General features: G+C 54.5%; 1 protein-coding gene across 1 annotated transcript; it reads right to left on the bottom strand.

Moving 5' to 3' along the window:
* Positions 1-554: 554 nt before the first annotated feature.
* SYNGR1 (synaptogyrin 1) lies at positions 555-5,245 on the bottom strand (the record flags this gene model as incomplete). Its single annotated transcript, XM_010562343.1, has 3 exons — positions 555-937; positions 3,358-3,503; positions 4,981-5,245. Coding segments are annotated over 3 exons (630 nt in total), but the record flags the coding sequence as incomplete, so codon positions are not given.
* Positions 5,246-16,464: the final 11,219 nt, after the last annotated feature.

Below are 16,464 nucleotides of genomic sequence, written 5' to 3' on the forward strand. Positions count from 1 at the left end.
TACCTGCAAATCTTCCTCCTTCCCATTTTATCTCTTTGTGCCCCTCCCCATACCCCTTCTCCCCAAACCCTCTAAAAATAAAGCACCCCTCCCACAGTACCATGTGGCAGAGGAAAGCCGCCCTGTCTTTGCACGGGGGACGCCGTTCCCGCTCCCCTCCAGCCCCCCTGGACCCTCGCACTCCCGCACACTGACTCCAACACCGTCATCCCTCTCCCTCAGCCGCCAGGCCCTCCAGCCCCGTTGGGATGCTCCCACGTCTACTCCAGCCTTTAGTGACACCGTCTCTTCTAGGAAGGTCCCCGGTCCCTCTCACACCTTCCCTTCTACCTCCAGCACCCTCTCCCCTGCCCTGCTGGTGCCGCAGCCCCTCTCCTGCCCACCGGCCAGACTCTGCCCTCCACAGCAAGGCAGGAGGGAGAGGAGGGAAGGAGAGACCTTCCTGTCACAATGTGGTGACAGATTTTGGAAGAATTTGGATCCGGCAGGTAGTTTTAGGGGGGGAGGAGAAGGAAGAGGTGATGGGGAAACCTTTTTTTCTTTTTTTTTTTTCCTTTTTTAAAAACGATAAATAAAAACAGATGACCCAGAAGGCTGGAGCATAGCTGAGAGCCACCTCTTGTGCCACTACGCACGTCTCTGGTTTGTGCCTTGGCTTTCTGCCGGCAGCGGGAAAGGGGACAGAAGGGAAAGGGGAAGGGAAAGGGGCATCGGTGGCTCAGTAGTTCTGCGTTTGGTACCCCTGTGTCTCGGTGTCGAAAGCATCTGCCGGAGGGGGCTGCTGGTACGTCCCCACCGCATCTGTAGCATCCTCCTCGTTCGTGTAGGGAGCATAAGGCATGCCGGAGTCCTGGCTTGGGTCCATGTAGTCCTGGGAGAAGAGGGCCGAATCGGCACCCAGCTGGAAACGCTGATACGCCAGGAATGCCTGGCCCACCTTTAAGGGAGGAGGTGGAGGGAAGAGATGGGAAGCAGAGAGGGGAGGGGAGAAAGAGAGGGGGGAACGTACCGAGAAAGAGAAACAAACAAAAGTGGGGTTAGTAGTGGTTACGGATTAGTGCGCGAGACCCGCCTGGCAGACCGCTGGTGAAACAAATCCAAGAGCGTGGAGGTTCAGACTGCCCCACAGAAAACACGAGCCCGCCGGGAGAGAGGAGGGCTGGGCAGGGATGGCTGCGAGCTGCGTCTCTGGGGTGTGCTGGGCACCTCCTGCCCGGCGGTTGGGGTTTCAGCGACACGGCACAGGTCGCAGAGGCTCAGTTGGCACGTGGTTATCCCACTCAGCACCTCCTGCCCCTGGGAAGGCAGTCTGCCTCAGCAGCACCGCAGAAAGTTCGTCTGCTGGGCTGGATGTACGCAGCCGTTTTGCCTGCGGAGGCCAGGAAGGAGAGCGGGATTTGACCCGGAGTAGCGAGGTAGTGGTCACCCCCTGTAAGCCCTTCACCGGACAACGTCCGCACGGTGCAGCACGGATCTTGGGAAGGAGCAGCAGGAGGCAAGGCAGCTGCTTGCCGGACCAGGGGATGGTTAGCAAGTGTACTTCTGCCTCCTGCTCCAGGCACCGCAGGCAGGACACCCTTTTTGGTGGACTGAGGGAGCCCGGGCATGGGGTTCAGCATCGCGGACCCCAGCAGGCATGGCTCGTTGTCCCAGAGCATCCCTGATAGAGGTGAGCAGTCTAGCAGGTGACAAGGGGAGAGGTTTTTGGGGAATAAGGGCTGGGAGGAAATGGAGGAGATAAGTGGTAGGGGCAGAGGGCTTCTCCTGGCTGAAGTATTAGATCTGAGCAGTCATCAAAAGAAAGGCACAGCAGTGTTAACGCAGCATTAGTTAGGGTACGGGTGAGGGAGAGAAGGGAGCAGAGGAGGAGGAGAAGAAATTGCCAGTTCCAGCTCCCCAGAGGGAGATCCCCCCTTCAGTGGCCAACCCCAGTCCAGTTCAATGGCCAATGTCTTCCCACCCCGTGCCCTGCAGTGACCACACACCCATGGTCGGGGCATTGGAACTGTCTCTGCTCAGTAACCTCCTCCAGCTGCAACCCTCCACCCCTTCCCCAAAATTCCCCCATCACCAAGGGGCACTAAGGCAGCAAGGATGGGGAGGTAGGGAACAGGGTGTTGTATTCTTCCTGAAAAGTAATGTCTCTGAGTCTCCGGAAAGCCAGAAACGTGAGGAAGCCCTGTGAGGAGAGAGAGGGGTGTGGGAAGGAAAATCAGTAAGGAAGAGCAAACCAGAACATTTGATTGAAATAAAACCCCCAAGGAACCAGGGGAAGAGGATGCCTATTTATCCACTTGCAAGCCTGTGCATCAGGGCAGACCACTGCCAGTGGTGGCACCTCAAAAAGGGTCGCATGGGACCCCTTGCAAAAGCCTTGCTCCTTGTCACACTTTCTGCTGGAGCTTGCAAGGGGCTTTTGGCAGCACTCGAGCGCAGGACACAGCTCGTGGCGGGGGGACACACGCTGCCGTCCCTTGCCCCCGCTTGGTGTCACCTTGCCGAGGGTGCTGACCGCACAACCCTTTGCAGCCCCCCTTCTTCTCTGACAGCTTCGTGGTCTTACGGCACCCTTCCTACCTGGCCCCCGCCCAACATTAAGGCCTGAAGGGAGAGGAGACGATAAAGCCACAAGGACTTACGCATGGAGACTGGCCTAAAATGCTTTCCTGCTTGGCACAATCTTGTTACTTCAGCCAAAAATCACGCGGGCTTGGTGCTTTCAGAGACGGGTAGAAATCGTAGGGGATATTCATATTGCACACCACAGTTTTTCCAGGAAACTAGCAACAAAGAAGTGCCGGGGAAAAGGCTGTCTTAAGAGACAGCACTATCACCTTCCTAAGAGGTGACCCAGTGAGGCGGTACTGCAGTCATGGGTGCAGACGGAGAGCCCAGAGGGACGACGATCGATCGCATCCTCTTGTGGCCACTGATGACATTTCACGTGATGGGAGAAAAGCAGGGAGGGAGATGGGTCCAACCCCCGGGCCTGGAGCTCCCTTCTCTGCTTAGCGTCTGTGAGGTGGAAATGCTGTTAAAGTCCTCTGACGCGCAGGGAAAATGATGCCTGGGGAGCTGGCTTGTCCAAGGTCATATTAGAGGTTTCTCAAGGACACTCCTTACTGGGATATAGGACCCTCTTTCCCATTGTGCTTATTAATGCTCTAGCACCTTCTTCCATGTAAGTTTTTGAGTCCTTGTTTCCCAAGTTTACCTCCTAACCACCTCCCCTCCTGCTTTTCCTTCTCAGAAGCCATGTGAACCAGCTGAATCACTCTTAGCCAGTCACCTCCCATTCCCCACAAGCTAACACAGTGTAGGGGACACTTGATCCAACATCATGGCTGCTGTACTCACCCAGGTGAAGATGGAGAAGAACGAGAACGTGATGGCTGCTCGGGCTGCATCCCCTCCCTCATTCAATGGGTTGTCCTCTTCTTTTGAAGCTTGCCACTGGTTGGTCAGAAAGCAGAAGCCAACGAACCAGAGGAATGCCCAAAAGGCTGCGATGGACCACCACCAGCATGGCAAAGGGGAAGGGGAGAGAGATCAAGAAGGTATGTGTGAACAGAACATAACCACGTCACGTTTCTCTGGAAATTTCAACCCTATGAGAGACCCACCAATGTGTTGCAGACTGGGCCAAACTCTGACTGCGCAGCCTGTCTAAGCCCAAGTGAGCTGGCAGGCTTGCTGATGGCTAAATTGTCAAGGTGACAATAGGCGTCTGCAGAACTCAGGAGAGTCCATTTGCTTGTGTTTGGATTGATCACAGGATTTGCATTTGGCCTTGGGAAGGAGCCTGAAGGGCTTCCAGTACAGGAGCGATCACCTGGGCTCTCTGAAACAGCCACTGCTTCGCAACCCTGTCCTGCAAGGACAAGTGAAGAGCAATTCCTTCCAAGGGAGCTGCAGAAAGAGTGGGAAACAGCCGTCCTGCAGTTGCACAGAGACCGGCTTTTGCTCAGGACAGCACAGGCGGAGGGACTCACACCGAGGAAAGCTGCTGAAGGACCGTTAACATGCTGCACCCCTGGGAAAGGGGTGAAGGTAGCGGGGAGCCCCGACTCCAGACCGGCAGCTGGTGGGGAGGAGTGGGACTCACCCTCTTTGCCAGGAGCAGCCAGACACCCGGCAGGGAGGGAAACGGGCATTCCGAAGCGGCAGCGAAACAGGGCTCAGTCCCCCCCTTCCCCTTCTCTGGTTAGCTGTACGCAGGACTGCCAGGCAAGGGGCTAACAGTGAGCAAACTTGCAAGCCAGGAGTCCTAAACGAGTTCAGATGCTGCACCTGATCCTGCCCTCGCTCCACTCGTGGCCCCTTTGACAAACTGCGGGGGGGACCCTGACGTGGAGATGTTTGCCGGTGTGGTTGGAGTAATCCAGGAGAGTGTCTCGGGATCACGGCACGAGAGCAAAGTGCCTCATCGTGATGCTGCTGACTGCCGTTACACGAGCACGTACACACGCACCATCACTCTGTCCATCACTTCAACATGCTGCTGGGGATGGAAAGATCTGACTATAAGTTAGAATAAGCCTTAGGGCTGGATGAGGTCCTGCACAGCTATTCACAGGGGGAATGCCAGGTAACCTAGGAGGAATGGTTTAGTCAGCCTTCGTGAAACCCTCAACCTTTTTTTATGTTAAAATATACAGGGTTCAATCACCTGGAGCTGGAAAAGAAGGAAATACCATCTCCAGAGGCATCAACGCTTGGCCTTAGCAAGCACAAGCATGCAGGGAGGCAGGATGTCCTGATCCTAAAGGGCTCCCTGAGCTACACCTATGGAGAACAGCAGAGAGGCATCAGCCACATTGGCTGAGAAGAAGAGAAAAGGAAAGAAAAGGGGAGAGAGAGTAAGGAACCCAAAGACCTCCCTGCTAGCAGGGACCTGGCCTGCAAGGCGGCAGAAGCTCCCTCCCTCTCCCTTGCCGGTGGAGGAGAGGGGGACTGTGGCCAACCGGCCAGGAAGCTCACCCGAGACTCCGATGTCCGAGAGCACTGCCTTCTTGCGGTCCTTGACGCTGCTGATCTGCGGGAAGTAGGCATCCAGAGCCAGGTAAAGAAGGCAGCTGAGGAAGGCGAGGACACCCACGGTAATGCCATAGTTGCAGGCATTGCGATTGCGGTTGAAAATGCAGTGCTCTTGTGTCTCGTCCAGGCGGTTCACGTACCCTTCATTGACAATGGAGCCGAACACCACGATGGAGAACACCTGGCAGGGAGAGAGGCAGGAGACACATCAGGGCAAGCCCCATCTCTCTGGACCACCGCAAAGGAGCAGAGCTCTGCAGGGGACAGACACCCTTCGCAGGCACCTCTCTGCTCTGTGGAGCTCCCGTCCTGCTGCCTTGCCTGGGCTGTAGCCACGGGGAGTTTACTGGGGAGATGGTCTCATTTTGTTTCTGAGGATTAACTTAAAATAGGACACTTCTAGATTGAGCCTTTTTATCCATCTGATCTAAAGCAATGTAAAGCAGTCGCAGTCTGGAGTAAGGGTGGCTTCCCGCAGACACACAGGGAGGTGACATGGAGTGTAAACTGGGATATGGCTTTGGTGCGGGTGCCTGCATACAAGGGCTCCAAGTAGTGGAAATCCTCTTAGTCTGCACTTATTCTCCCACCCACTCCTTTCCCTTCTAGGAATTCATTGTTTCTACCACGCATTTGTTCACTAATTTTATCTATCCAGCTACCACGCTCTTTTCCCCCATCCACCCTCCCACAATGCAAGCCCTGCTTGCTCTGCAGCTCCATTCTGCCGGGCTCCCGCTCTCCCCATCTCCCCGCACATCACACACCTCTCTCCACCAGTTTTCCATCAGCCCAGCCCAAGACACTACCTGTCCTGCCCACTCACCCGTACACCGACACCCTCCCACTTTCCCCACGGATTTCATGGGCCAAACATCCCCCCCCTCCAGGTCCACCTGGAAGGGCCACCATGGGTCCTCCCTACCCGTCACCGCCACTGCCGCTGCATGTTATTTTAAATCGGGTAGAATTAAGGACGAGTCCAGGTAGAAATGCCATAATCCACAGTCGCTGGTCTAATCTTCGCTCACGGGCTTAGCCTTCGTCGCCTGCCACAAGGCTGTCCCTCTTTGACACAGCAGGTTGACCAAAGCAGAGAGCTATTTACAGCAGCCCCAGTCCTGCATCTCAAATAAACAGCTTCCCCTCACAGCCACAGGAGAAAGAGGGGAAGATTAAGGCTGCCCGTACAGATTTTTCTTTGCAGGGCATCTTGAGACCCTCAGTAGGAACAGCCCGTCTGCGGGCTGCCGGCAAGAGCCCCAGGCAGATGGGAAATGTGACCTCAAGCATGGGGAGAACATACATATGACGTGCACGAGGACGTCACCAGGGCACTCTGCTAGCCTGGGAGTTGTCTACGCAACAGGAGGTTGGCACCCTTGGAACCATCACCCAAACCCCAAGGAGAAGCAGCACATGAGAAGATGAGGTGGCCAAGTCTCCTGCAAAGAGCGGAGGTCGGTCTGAGGGTTTGCTAGGTCAGAAGGACCCTCGTACCACTTAACCCAGCCAAGCACCAGAAGAGGACAGGGCAGGCAACCCAGAAAGCAGAGAAGCAGCTTTGTGAGCACCGGGAAAATTAATGCCAACCCAATACACCATCGGTAGGGTTGGATGCCTGAGATCCACAGCACAGACCTCTGCTGTTTGACCTGTGGCATCAAGAACCCAAGGAAAAACCTTGCTCACAGTCCCCAACAGCCCTTGGGCAGATCCTCAACGCTGACCACATTTCAGCTGCCAAACTCTAACAAGTATCTACTGACACCAATATTATTTTTTCACCCCAAGACTCATAATTGGGCCACACTTGGGTTGCTGAGATTGGGTGTATTTTTTACACACTACAGCAAACTAAAAAAGCTGGAAGCCGGTGCTCCTAAGTGTGGAGACTGTATGGGTTCTCTGAAAGTTCACAAGAGCTTTTTAAGCTTAGAAGTAAAATAACTGATTTGTCCTCTTCCTCCCTCTTCTTGAAAATCAAGATTGATCATACTTTGCAGAAATTGCCCGTGAAAATTAAATAAAAATCTCTTCTGCCTGAAGCAAAGGTCTGGTCTTCAAACTTTCAGCCTGAGTGGTTTGGAAAGCAGCAAAGTTGCACACCATTACAGCCAGGTTCTTTCAGTGGGAAGTCTCGCAGATCATCACAACAGGCTGGGCTGACAGGTCTGCCTAGGACCATTGGCAGTAACACCGTGTTCCTCTAACCCGAGGGGGAGCTGACAGACTCCCGAAGCGACGTCCCAGCGTGAGGCTGCAACCAGTGCTGATGCTGCCACCTGAAGTACCAACCTCCATATATTGGGATTACAAAGTGGTGCCCCGTTTCCCACAGCATTAGACAGAAAGCGTATCTTCTCTTTGGAAGATGAGAAACAGCCTCAAAAGTGGCATAGTCTGGTGTTCAGTTTTGATTTAGGGCTCAAAACTGGTAAAACATTGATTCCCTGAGTCAGGTCAACCCTTGCAATGAGCTGTACTGCGAGTCTCTGCTTACTCATTTGGGATGAATGAACTTCTGTAATGGCCTCTCAGAGACACCTCTGTTTACTCTGCTCATATCCTGATACACATCTTCCCTCTGCTCTTATCTTTGGGTTTGCTGCTGGCCTGGAAGAGCTCTCATCTGCAAGCGAAAGCAGCAAAATAATTCCTTTTTGTATTTGCTCTTTCATACCTTTTTATGCTGGCACGTCGTAAAAACACAGCTCAGAGTCATGAGACCAGAGGGTCATCTCCCCCTCCCAAATTTTCAAGGAGAGGTGGCATTTCTAGCTTGCCACAACTTCTCTCCTATGAAGAGAAACCTGTTTTGCAGCCTGGAGGTGCCCAAGGTATGATTTACGGGCAAACATCTGATTTAAGATGATCTTAGGAGTTTTCTGGGGAGATTCCACTAAGGGTATTCTCACTCATGAGCAGAACAAGTGACTGCAGATGCTTATCTTCTGTGTCCTGAAACAGCCACCCCAAAGTACTCTTTATCCTTAGGAAAGCTTTCTACGGACCAAAGCATAGCATCTTACGGGATGTCTCCTTTCCTCGGTGTTTTCCTGGTATCAGCTCTGGTCCACGCTCCACTCCCCAGCACTGCAGAGAAGGCAAAGTCAGTGGCAGTGGAGAGGACTTGCTCCCTTTGCCAGCCTACCACCACCCTCACAGCACAGCAGAACGTTGTGAGGATCCGCTGTGCACACAAGCCTTGAGCTGGACTGGGTAACACCAACTGGGCAAGAATGGGCAGGCTCAAGCCAGAGGTTTCAGACCGGCAGGCAGAGCTGGACAGCAGGAAAAGAGGCAATCGCTGCTGCTGACAGGCAGCCCATTTTACCCCCATGATGGCTGTACCCAGGAACTGTTGTGACAGGTGCATGGACAAACAATTTTCTAGAAAAAATGATAATTATGAGATCCCAGATCTCGCAGCCCTCAGGAGAAACTGTTGCACGCTTAATCCATGGCAGCTACTTCTTGTTGGTAAGGAGGGCAGGTGGGTGGAAGCTCATGGACATAGCAAGTCATCTTAGGAAGAGCAAGTATTTTTTATTTCCTTGATTTCACAATCCATGCCTGTGCAAAGATGATCCAGGCAGCAGGTGCAGTATGAATGTCTGCCTGGATTATAAACAAAGCACCAAGTTTGAAGGATGAAGCATTTAGATTGCCATTCCCATCACATCTGCAGCACTTTCTGAAGAAATGCCAGCTACCAGCAGCACTGGCACAAGCCTCTTGTCCCTCCGCGTTACCGCTGCTTGTTCCTTCTACTCCCATTCGGCACAGCGAATCCTCACTGCGCAAAGTCTTGCCTACAGCCACTAATAAAATGATCCAAAATACGCATCCAGCTGAAAAGAGGAGGCGAGGAGAAGATGGCGGGTGCTCCTGTCCGAGCACCGAGATGCAGGGAAGCGATTTGTCCGAAGGCTGACGGGAGGCAAGCGCAAAGCACCGCATCCCGATGCTCCAGAACGCAGCCCATCCTTCCACTCTGCAGAGGGAGATCATTAGCCGCTTTCCTACGCTCGGCGATGAAAACCAGCTTTGTACAACAGGGCAGCTTCATTTCTTCAGCGAGGCTGCTTAAGTCAGTTAACAGGACTTGGACTAACTAGATTTTTTAGGTTGAGAGCGTTTCCTTAAGCCTCCGAGAGCAATGTTAATTGGGAGGTGCACGGCCTGTCTGGAGGTGTGCATTTAATAAGCAGTAATATATGCGGCTATGCTCAAAAAAAGGGACAGAAAACAGCATGTGGAGAAGATCTGACCAACTCAGCGCTGCTGCTGGGACCCGGCTTTTCTTGACTTGACCACTCCTTAAACATCGCATCCACACAGGTTGTTGCAATGATTTCCCTAGACTTCTGGTTTCATCAAAGAGCTCCAAGATACCAAGTGAAGCCCAGAGCCGGGCACTTTGCAAAGCCGACAGTGCAACTTGCCAAAAGACGCAGCAAAATGAAGTTAACATTAAGCACTGCGGGGAGGAGATGGGGAGAGGCTGAGAGTTTCCCTGTCCCGGTCTCTCAAGGGGCTCGTGCTGGCCATTACAGGAGTGTAAGGGCTCACTACAGTGAAAAAAGTGCAGAACAGGCAAAAGACTGCATCCCACCATAGAAGACCTTTTTTTTTTTTCTTTCTTTCTCTCACTGAACTGGGTGATCTGATTTTGCCAGAGGCAAAGGCAAGAGATGAGCCCTCAGAGGAGAGGCTCTCCGGTCCCTCCCCACCTCCCTGCTGCAGGCTCAGCCCCGCAGAAAGCCAGGCGAAACCTCCTGAGCATCATGTGAGGCTTTCCACCACGCTGCGCATCAGACGTTCCTGAGCATCATGTGATGGATGCACAGCACGGCCAGCCGCCGGCGGTGCACCAGGATTTTCCTGTACCTCATCCCAGGAGTTTGTCACGCTGCCTCCTGACTTCATCCCCGAGATCCCCATGATGGTCGTAGCGGGGATGAGGCTGACGAGGGTTTCTGTCGAGCCGCCTGCATGGGCTCGCTGCGGTGCTCTCTGGTCACGGGCTCTGTCGCACTGCGTGTCGCCCCTCCCTCTCCCAAATCCCCTTTTTATTCTATTATAGAGAGGAAATAGTTTGGTGACATAATATTCCTTGTAGGACTTCAAATCAAATCTACCTCGGGCAGAATGAAGCAATAACCTCTTCTGTATCCAATCTGGTAACAACCAGGAATAAATCTGTTTAAAAAGAAAGCAAGAGACAGGCAGAGTGCAAACGATAAACTGGCAGAGATGATCTGGCTTTCATTTGCATTCAGCCACTCACAAATGGAGTCTCTGGAAAGCTTTGGAGAGCCCTGCACAGACATGGATTATTATTATTATTATCATCATCATTAAATCGACTTGTATTTAGTTCATTTTGAAGAAAACATATGCAGCTTTTGATACGCATGGGACTGGCAGCTTGGAAACAGGCAGCCTCTATTTATTCCCTCCAGCCGGCACGACGCCGGCAGCGAACGACTCCTGCCCACGGTCTCGACGGCGTGTCTGAGCCCTGTGCTGCAGGGGGCCAGCCTCCCCGTACCCATTTGTACCCAATTTTCCTGAGTATGGGACAGGGGAAGAGCATGGATACCCCAGCACCTCCATCCCAGCCCACCCTCCCTGGCCAGCAGCCATGGCAGGGCTGAGCCGGAGCAGGTGATGGAGAGGAGAAAGGCTCCGCATCCCTAATTCCTGCCACGGGATCTGGGACAGGCTTTCCTGGCCAGCAGGCTTTTTTTTCACACATGGCTTGGCAGCTGACAGGCTGGCCATTAACCCTTCCACCTCCCACCAGACCTCTGCCTGGGTCAAGCTTCCCCCTCGCAGCAGCCCAAGCCCCTGGGAGCCGGCAGCCGGGAAGCCACTGATGATAGCCAGTGGCTATTCCACGTGCCATCCCGGGGAGGGAGGAAGAGCTCTGCCATGGGAAGATGCCCACTGGTGCAACAGGGAGCTGTTGTCCCAGTCCCGCAGGTCTCATGCTCTTCTTGTGGTCAAACAGCATCTTTTGTCCACCGCTACTAGTGACATCTCCCCATGGCCACACCTCCATGGTGGTATCCAGGTCCTTCTGCGCCTTCCAGATGGTTCCTACACCGCCAGATCACTGCTTAGCGAAGTGACCGTCCAAAAGTTGCATCTTTTTCCATGAGGAAGAGTTCAGTTTTCTTTCTAGCAACACACCTCTCCCTCCTTGGCTTGGCTGTGCCAACCTAGGTGGAGGACCGCATCCCCTGCCACCTCCGTCCGCTCCTCTCACCTCACACTGCTCCTCTCTGCTGCCTTGGCCTGCCACAAACGTTTGCCTTAGCCATGTCTCATCTCCAAGCAGTTTCTCTGGTCCTCACCTGTGTGCCTCTCATATTTTGAAATAGCAGATTACACACGATTATCTTATTTTTTTGCTCATATTTCTGACTGCCTTTGGTCCCTACGTGCTGTTTCTCAGATTTTTATCTGCAAATGCCATTAACAAAAGATTTGTTCCTGCTCCAAGATCTTTCCTGGAAACGCTATGCTGGAAACAACACGACTTGCTGTATCCAACCCCGAATCACCCTGTGGCTCTGCACATCTATTGCTCATCTTTGGACACGGCCTCTCATCCCAATGACTGCAATCCCCAAAAAACCCTTCTGAAGCTGACCAGAGGAAGGGGACCCCATGAAGAAGTGTACCTAGGGCTTGACTCAAAGCACGTGCTTTGAACCGCCACGTTTCTTTCATCGCGTGCTGAGGTATCTCGCAAGCACGCAGCCAGGGAGCATGGTGGCTGGGGCAAAAATCAGGCGGAGGAGCAGAGGCAGAGAGCATGAGGTCCACCTCCATGTTCCTCCATGAATGGGAGGAACATCTCAGCTAAAGTTAGCTGGGACAGAAAGAAGGTGGAGGTTGCAGCTGGTTTGAGACTAATGCGGCCCCTGGGCTCTAAGGCTCGGTTTAACTCTCACCGCAAACCCACGCCGCGTGTCCTTTCCATACGGCGAAGGGCGGCGTGGGGGGGAAGAGGCAAAGGGTGTCCTAAGCAGGGCATCAGCGTGGCGAGACAGGACTCGCGGGCAAAGCAGGAGACCCGGCTCCCTGCCACAAGGGAGCTTGCCCCCGTCCTCCAGCTCGCAAGCATCAACCAGTCGTAGCGAGGCCGAGGACGCAATTCCCGTCCTTCATCTGCCTCGCCTGCTCAGCCGGAGCTGCCTGGGATGTGCCGTGCCTGCAGAGATGGGGGACGACGCTTCCCATCCCGGCTCGAAACGGCTGCGTGTTCCCACCAGCCAGGGGACGTGGTGGCAACGGCAGCAGGCGATGGAGGAGGAGATGGAGGGCAGGCAGCACCTCTCCTCACCGAACCTCCCTCCGGAGGGGTGATCCCCTTGGCGTCAGAGAGAAATTCGGTGTCTCAGTCTGCGTGGCGAGTTTTAATGGGCTGCTTTGCCTGCGTGGCTGAGATAGGAATACTCTCACTCAAGCCACCTAGCCGGACCTGCTTCCAAAAGGCGAGTTACTTTTGCTTTGTTAGGCTTTTACATCGAGCAGCACTTCAGTTTCTCCAGTGAGCAGGTTTCCACACAGTCAGGAGCACCTGGAACAACCTGTTTCAATTAGCGTTTTACTTATTTATGGAGCCAGGGCTACATCCAACGCCTGCGGGTCACAAAGGAGCCTCCCAGCTCCCCTGCACCGGCTGCGGAGAGCACTGTCGGTCAGGGCGCGACGGGATTACGCAGGGATGTGCCCACGCTCGCCTGCTTTATTTCAGGAATGATCTCGGAGCTGCGTACTGTAGCGCACAGCTCCAGGTTGGTGTGGGTCACCAAGCTCCACGAGCTCCAGCTGTTGGGTCACCTAAGTGGGCTGAAAGCAGGTTTATATGGCGGGGTGGTAAAAAACCCACCCATGCACCCATGTCATGTCTACTGCAGGGCACCAGCTGCGCAATGCAGCTCAGCTCAGAGCATGCCTCCGTGTTGCAGCCGGCAGCAAAGTGGCACGGCATGGAGCAATGCCTTGAAAGACCAGGATTCGGAGTAAACCCCAGCCACCCATCGCAACAGGGCAAGCTGCTTGTCTTCTCTTCGCCGCTGCTGGGAATAGGGAGGGAGTTGTTCTGCTCTTCCCCACAGAGAGGTGGGGAAGCCTCAGGGATCTTCCAGCAGCATGTTGCTTTCATTGTGCAAGCCTCAGTCCAGCCAGACTGGACAAGTCCCCTCTCTGCAAGACCCAGATGCCCTTGGAGGCATCCTCAGCAGAGATGCTCAGGAAGACTGCTCTGTAGGGCTGCCTCCCTACACTACAAGGTGCTTTTTTCATCCAGGCAAGCGTATCTGGGGCAGGCAGCAGCAGAGAAATGGTTCACGCCGAGGCTGAACATCCAAACCTGACACGGGCATTCTGCAGGACCACCACCACTTGCCAGCATCCTTGCTAGGCAACCCTTCTGTAGGGAGATGCATACTTATTCTGCTGTGCCTGACCTCCGAAGCACCCGAGAAACCTGAGCTGCCTCACAACACTGTCGCAGTGGATGGATGCTCCAGAATTGCTAACCTCTTTCCATAGTTGAGCATCCTCCTTGTCAAACCTATGCCATCTCCTCCTCAGCAAGGAGCAACGTAAATAATCTTTGGTCACCCCACCTGCTCCTGATCCTGCAGCTCTCCCTGGAGATTTGCCGCCATCTCAAATTGGGCTGCAAACTCCCTGGGCTGGAGCCAGTTTTGCTGCCTGTTGGTAGAAAGCCATACGCACCTCCGTGCCATCATAAAGTCTGCTAAAAGGCAGCATGACCTGAGCACAAGGTCACTGCCCAGGGAAGCGATCATGAGAATTTCTGCTCTCAGTGAAAGCTCATCACGTGAAACGGGCCAAAAGGAGCCTCCAGCTTGCCCCAGGGAGACAACGGACCACCCAGGCCACGAGCAGGATAAAGGCAAATGAGATCTCAGGAGATGGCAAGCAAGGTGCTTCCAGTGCGTGCAAGAGCAGGTGAAGGGAAGGACTCGGACAGAAACCACGGGGAGGGAGAGCCCTTCGCCACCAGAAGAGTTTGGCTCGTAGAGCCTGGCGATAAAAAGGCTGAGTGCGGATGTGACCACAGTCTATAAATACACCCAGGGGAAAACACCAGGGAGGGAAAAGTACCATGTAAACTGAAGGGCGTAAGAGCACAAAAGCAAATGGATAAAAACCCAGCCACGAATAGATTTATGGTGGAAGGCCCTGACCGTTGGAGCTGCTGAACCTTCTCCCAGAGGGAGCGAGAAGGGCAAAACCCCTGTGAAATAGTGCTTTTTCAGCAAAGTTCAACCAGTTTATGGAAGGGGCCATAAAGGGTCTGATGCTTGTGACAGCCTGAGATAGGACTTCAATGCCCATAAGGACCCCCTTTGGCCTCAAGTTTAAAAAAAAAGACCAAAAACCACAACTAAAGATCCAGGATGAGCTTGTGGCTCCCCGGCTTTGCAGAGGGAGAGACACTCGGGAGGACAGACAAGACCAAGCCGGTGGAAAAGCAGAAGAAGGAACTCGTATTTTGGGAGAGAAGAGATGCACGCGTAGCCTTGTGCCACAATGGCCAGGCCAGCCTCCCTTGCTGGACTGCTGACCTGGAGTGCCTCCAGCTCCTGCAAAAGAACTTTAATTTCCATGGCCAAGTGAAGTGCCTGGGTTAAATCCCGTCCTGTCCTCTGTCAAGGTCAGATGGGCAGGGGGAAACAGCGCAGGGTCCCAAGGAGATGCCAGTCCCCAGGAAGCGCTCCTTGCCTGGGGACACCTTGCAGGGTGCAGAGCTGAGCTCGGCGAGCGAGCCGACAGTGTCTGAGATACTCTGAAGCAGAGTAGGTGCCTAATTAAAAAATAAACCTATTTCCTGTTCTCTCTCCCTCACCTGGTGCCTCTGGGAAGCCAAAATCCCGCAGTGCTTGGATGAAGGGGAAAAAAAAACCCAACCACCAGTCTGAGAGAAAGAGGAAATTCTGTAATGGAGATTAGCAACGGGAGAGCCTTTGTAGGTCACATCATGTCCATCATCCCCGGGCACGCAGGCTGGCTCTGCTCCACCCGCCCGGGAGTGGGGGGCACGCGTACCCCCTCGCCCAGCACCCCGTGGCAGCCCCAGTGTGGCCAGCCCGCTGCCGGCGTGATGTGCTGTACCGTAAACAAGCTCGGGCAGATGGACGGACGGACCCACCGCCTGCATTAATCACGTCCTCAGCCGTCTCGGGGCTCTCCGGCCGCCCTTTGCGTCACGTCACCCAGAGGGGACATCACCCACCCACCCGCCCGGGAGCGCAAGGGCTGCCTCCCCACCATCGGCAGCAAACCGAGCCACCTTCCCTTTCTTTCCTCGTTTCCCCCGCCTGGCACCGATTTTATTTTATTTTCCCAAAGCCAGCCTGACGCCTCTCCTCCCAGCTCCGGTGCGCATGTGTCTCCTCCGCTCTCCCTCCCTGCCCTCCCTTCTCCGCTCCCGGCTGAGACCTCAATCTCTCCCCCGCCAGCTCGGTGCTGCAGCTCTCGCACCCTTAATCCCGATGACCTTCTTGCACATACGCGCTGGTCCCACGGGCAGCCATGGGATCCGTGTCACGGGAAGGAGGAGAGACCTTCCCCCCGGCACCCCGTGCCCTCCCCACCGCCCCCGTTAGACCCCCCTTTCCCCCTGTCCCTCTCCCCACGAATTACAGAGAGGAAAGCATTACAGGGAAAGGAGGTTGAAGGGGGAGGTGAGAGGATGAGGATTAAACATAGAGCGACATCCAGCCCCCATAACCCCCCAACTCGTCCCAGCACGGCCAGAGCCCAGCACCCCCTGAGCTCCGACCCGCTGGGAGCCACGCCAGGACCGCAGCTCCCTCCCGTCCCCCCACATCCCGCTGCCTCCCCGCACCCGCCATAAACCCACCGGCATGGGGTGGGGGGACAGAAGACCCCCAGCCCCAAAAGAGCAGAGATGGAGATGGGGTCACGGTTCACCCCTTCCCTCCCCGGGGAGGAACCAGCATGCTCTTGCCCCATATGGCCCTATAGCCACGTACATGGGTACATATGTACATACGGCTGTACAGCTGTGTGCGCGCACGTATATGCGGATATATATATGGAGATACGTACATATGGAGATATATAAACCCAGAGGCAGATCCACCTATCCAAACATACATGCGGGTATACAGAGATGTAGGGTATATAGCGCTGTAGGCAGGAATGCTGACGGAGGCGTACACGTATATAGCTGTGTGTGGGGCTCTGGAGGCGCGGAGAGGGATCAGCGGACATACACAGCCGTATAGATGGTGCAGCCGCAGGCACGTATGAAACACACGATAATAATAAACACATACCAGCCCATACTAACGCATAGATAACACACAGCCCCCCCGCACGGAGCTGCCCCCCCGCCGCCGGCCCGAG

This window comes from Haliaeetus leucocephalus, unplaced genomic scaffold (assembly GCF_000737465.1).
Source record: "Haliaeetus leucocephalus isolate CR32 unplaced genomic scaffold, Haliaeetus_leucocephalus-4.0 Scaffold0, whole genome shotgun sequence".
Taxonomy (NCBI): Eukaryota; Metazoa; Chordata; class Aves; order Accipitriformes; family Accipitridae; genus Haliaeetus; species Haliaeetus leucocephalus.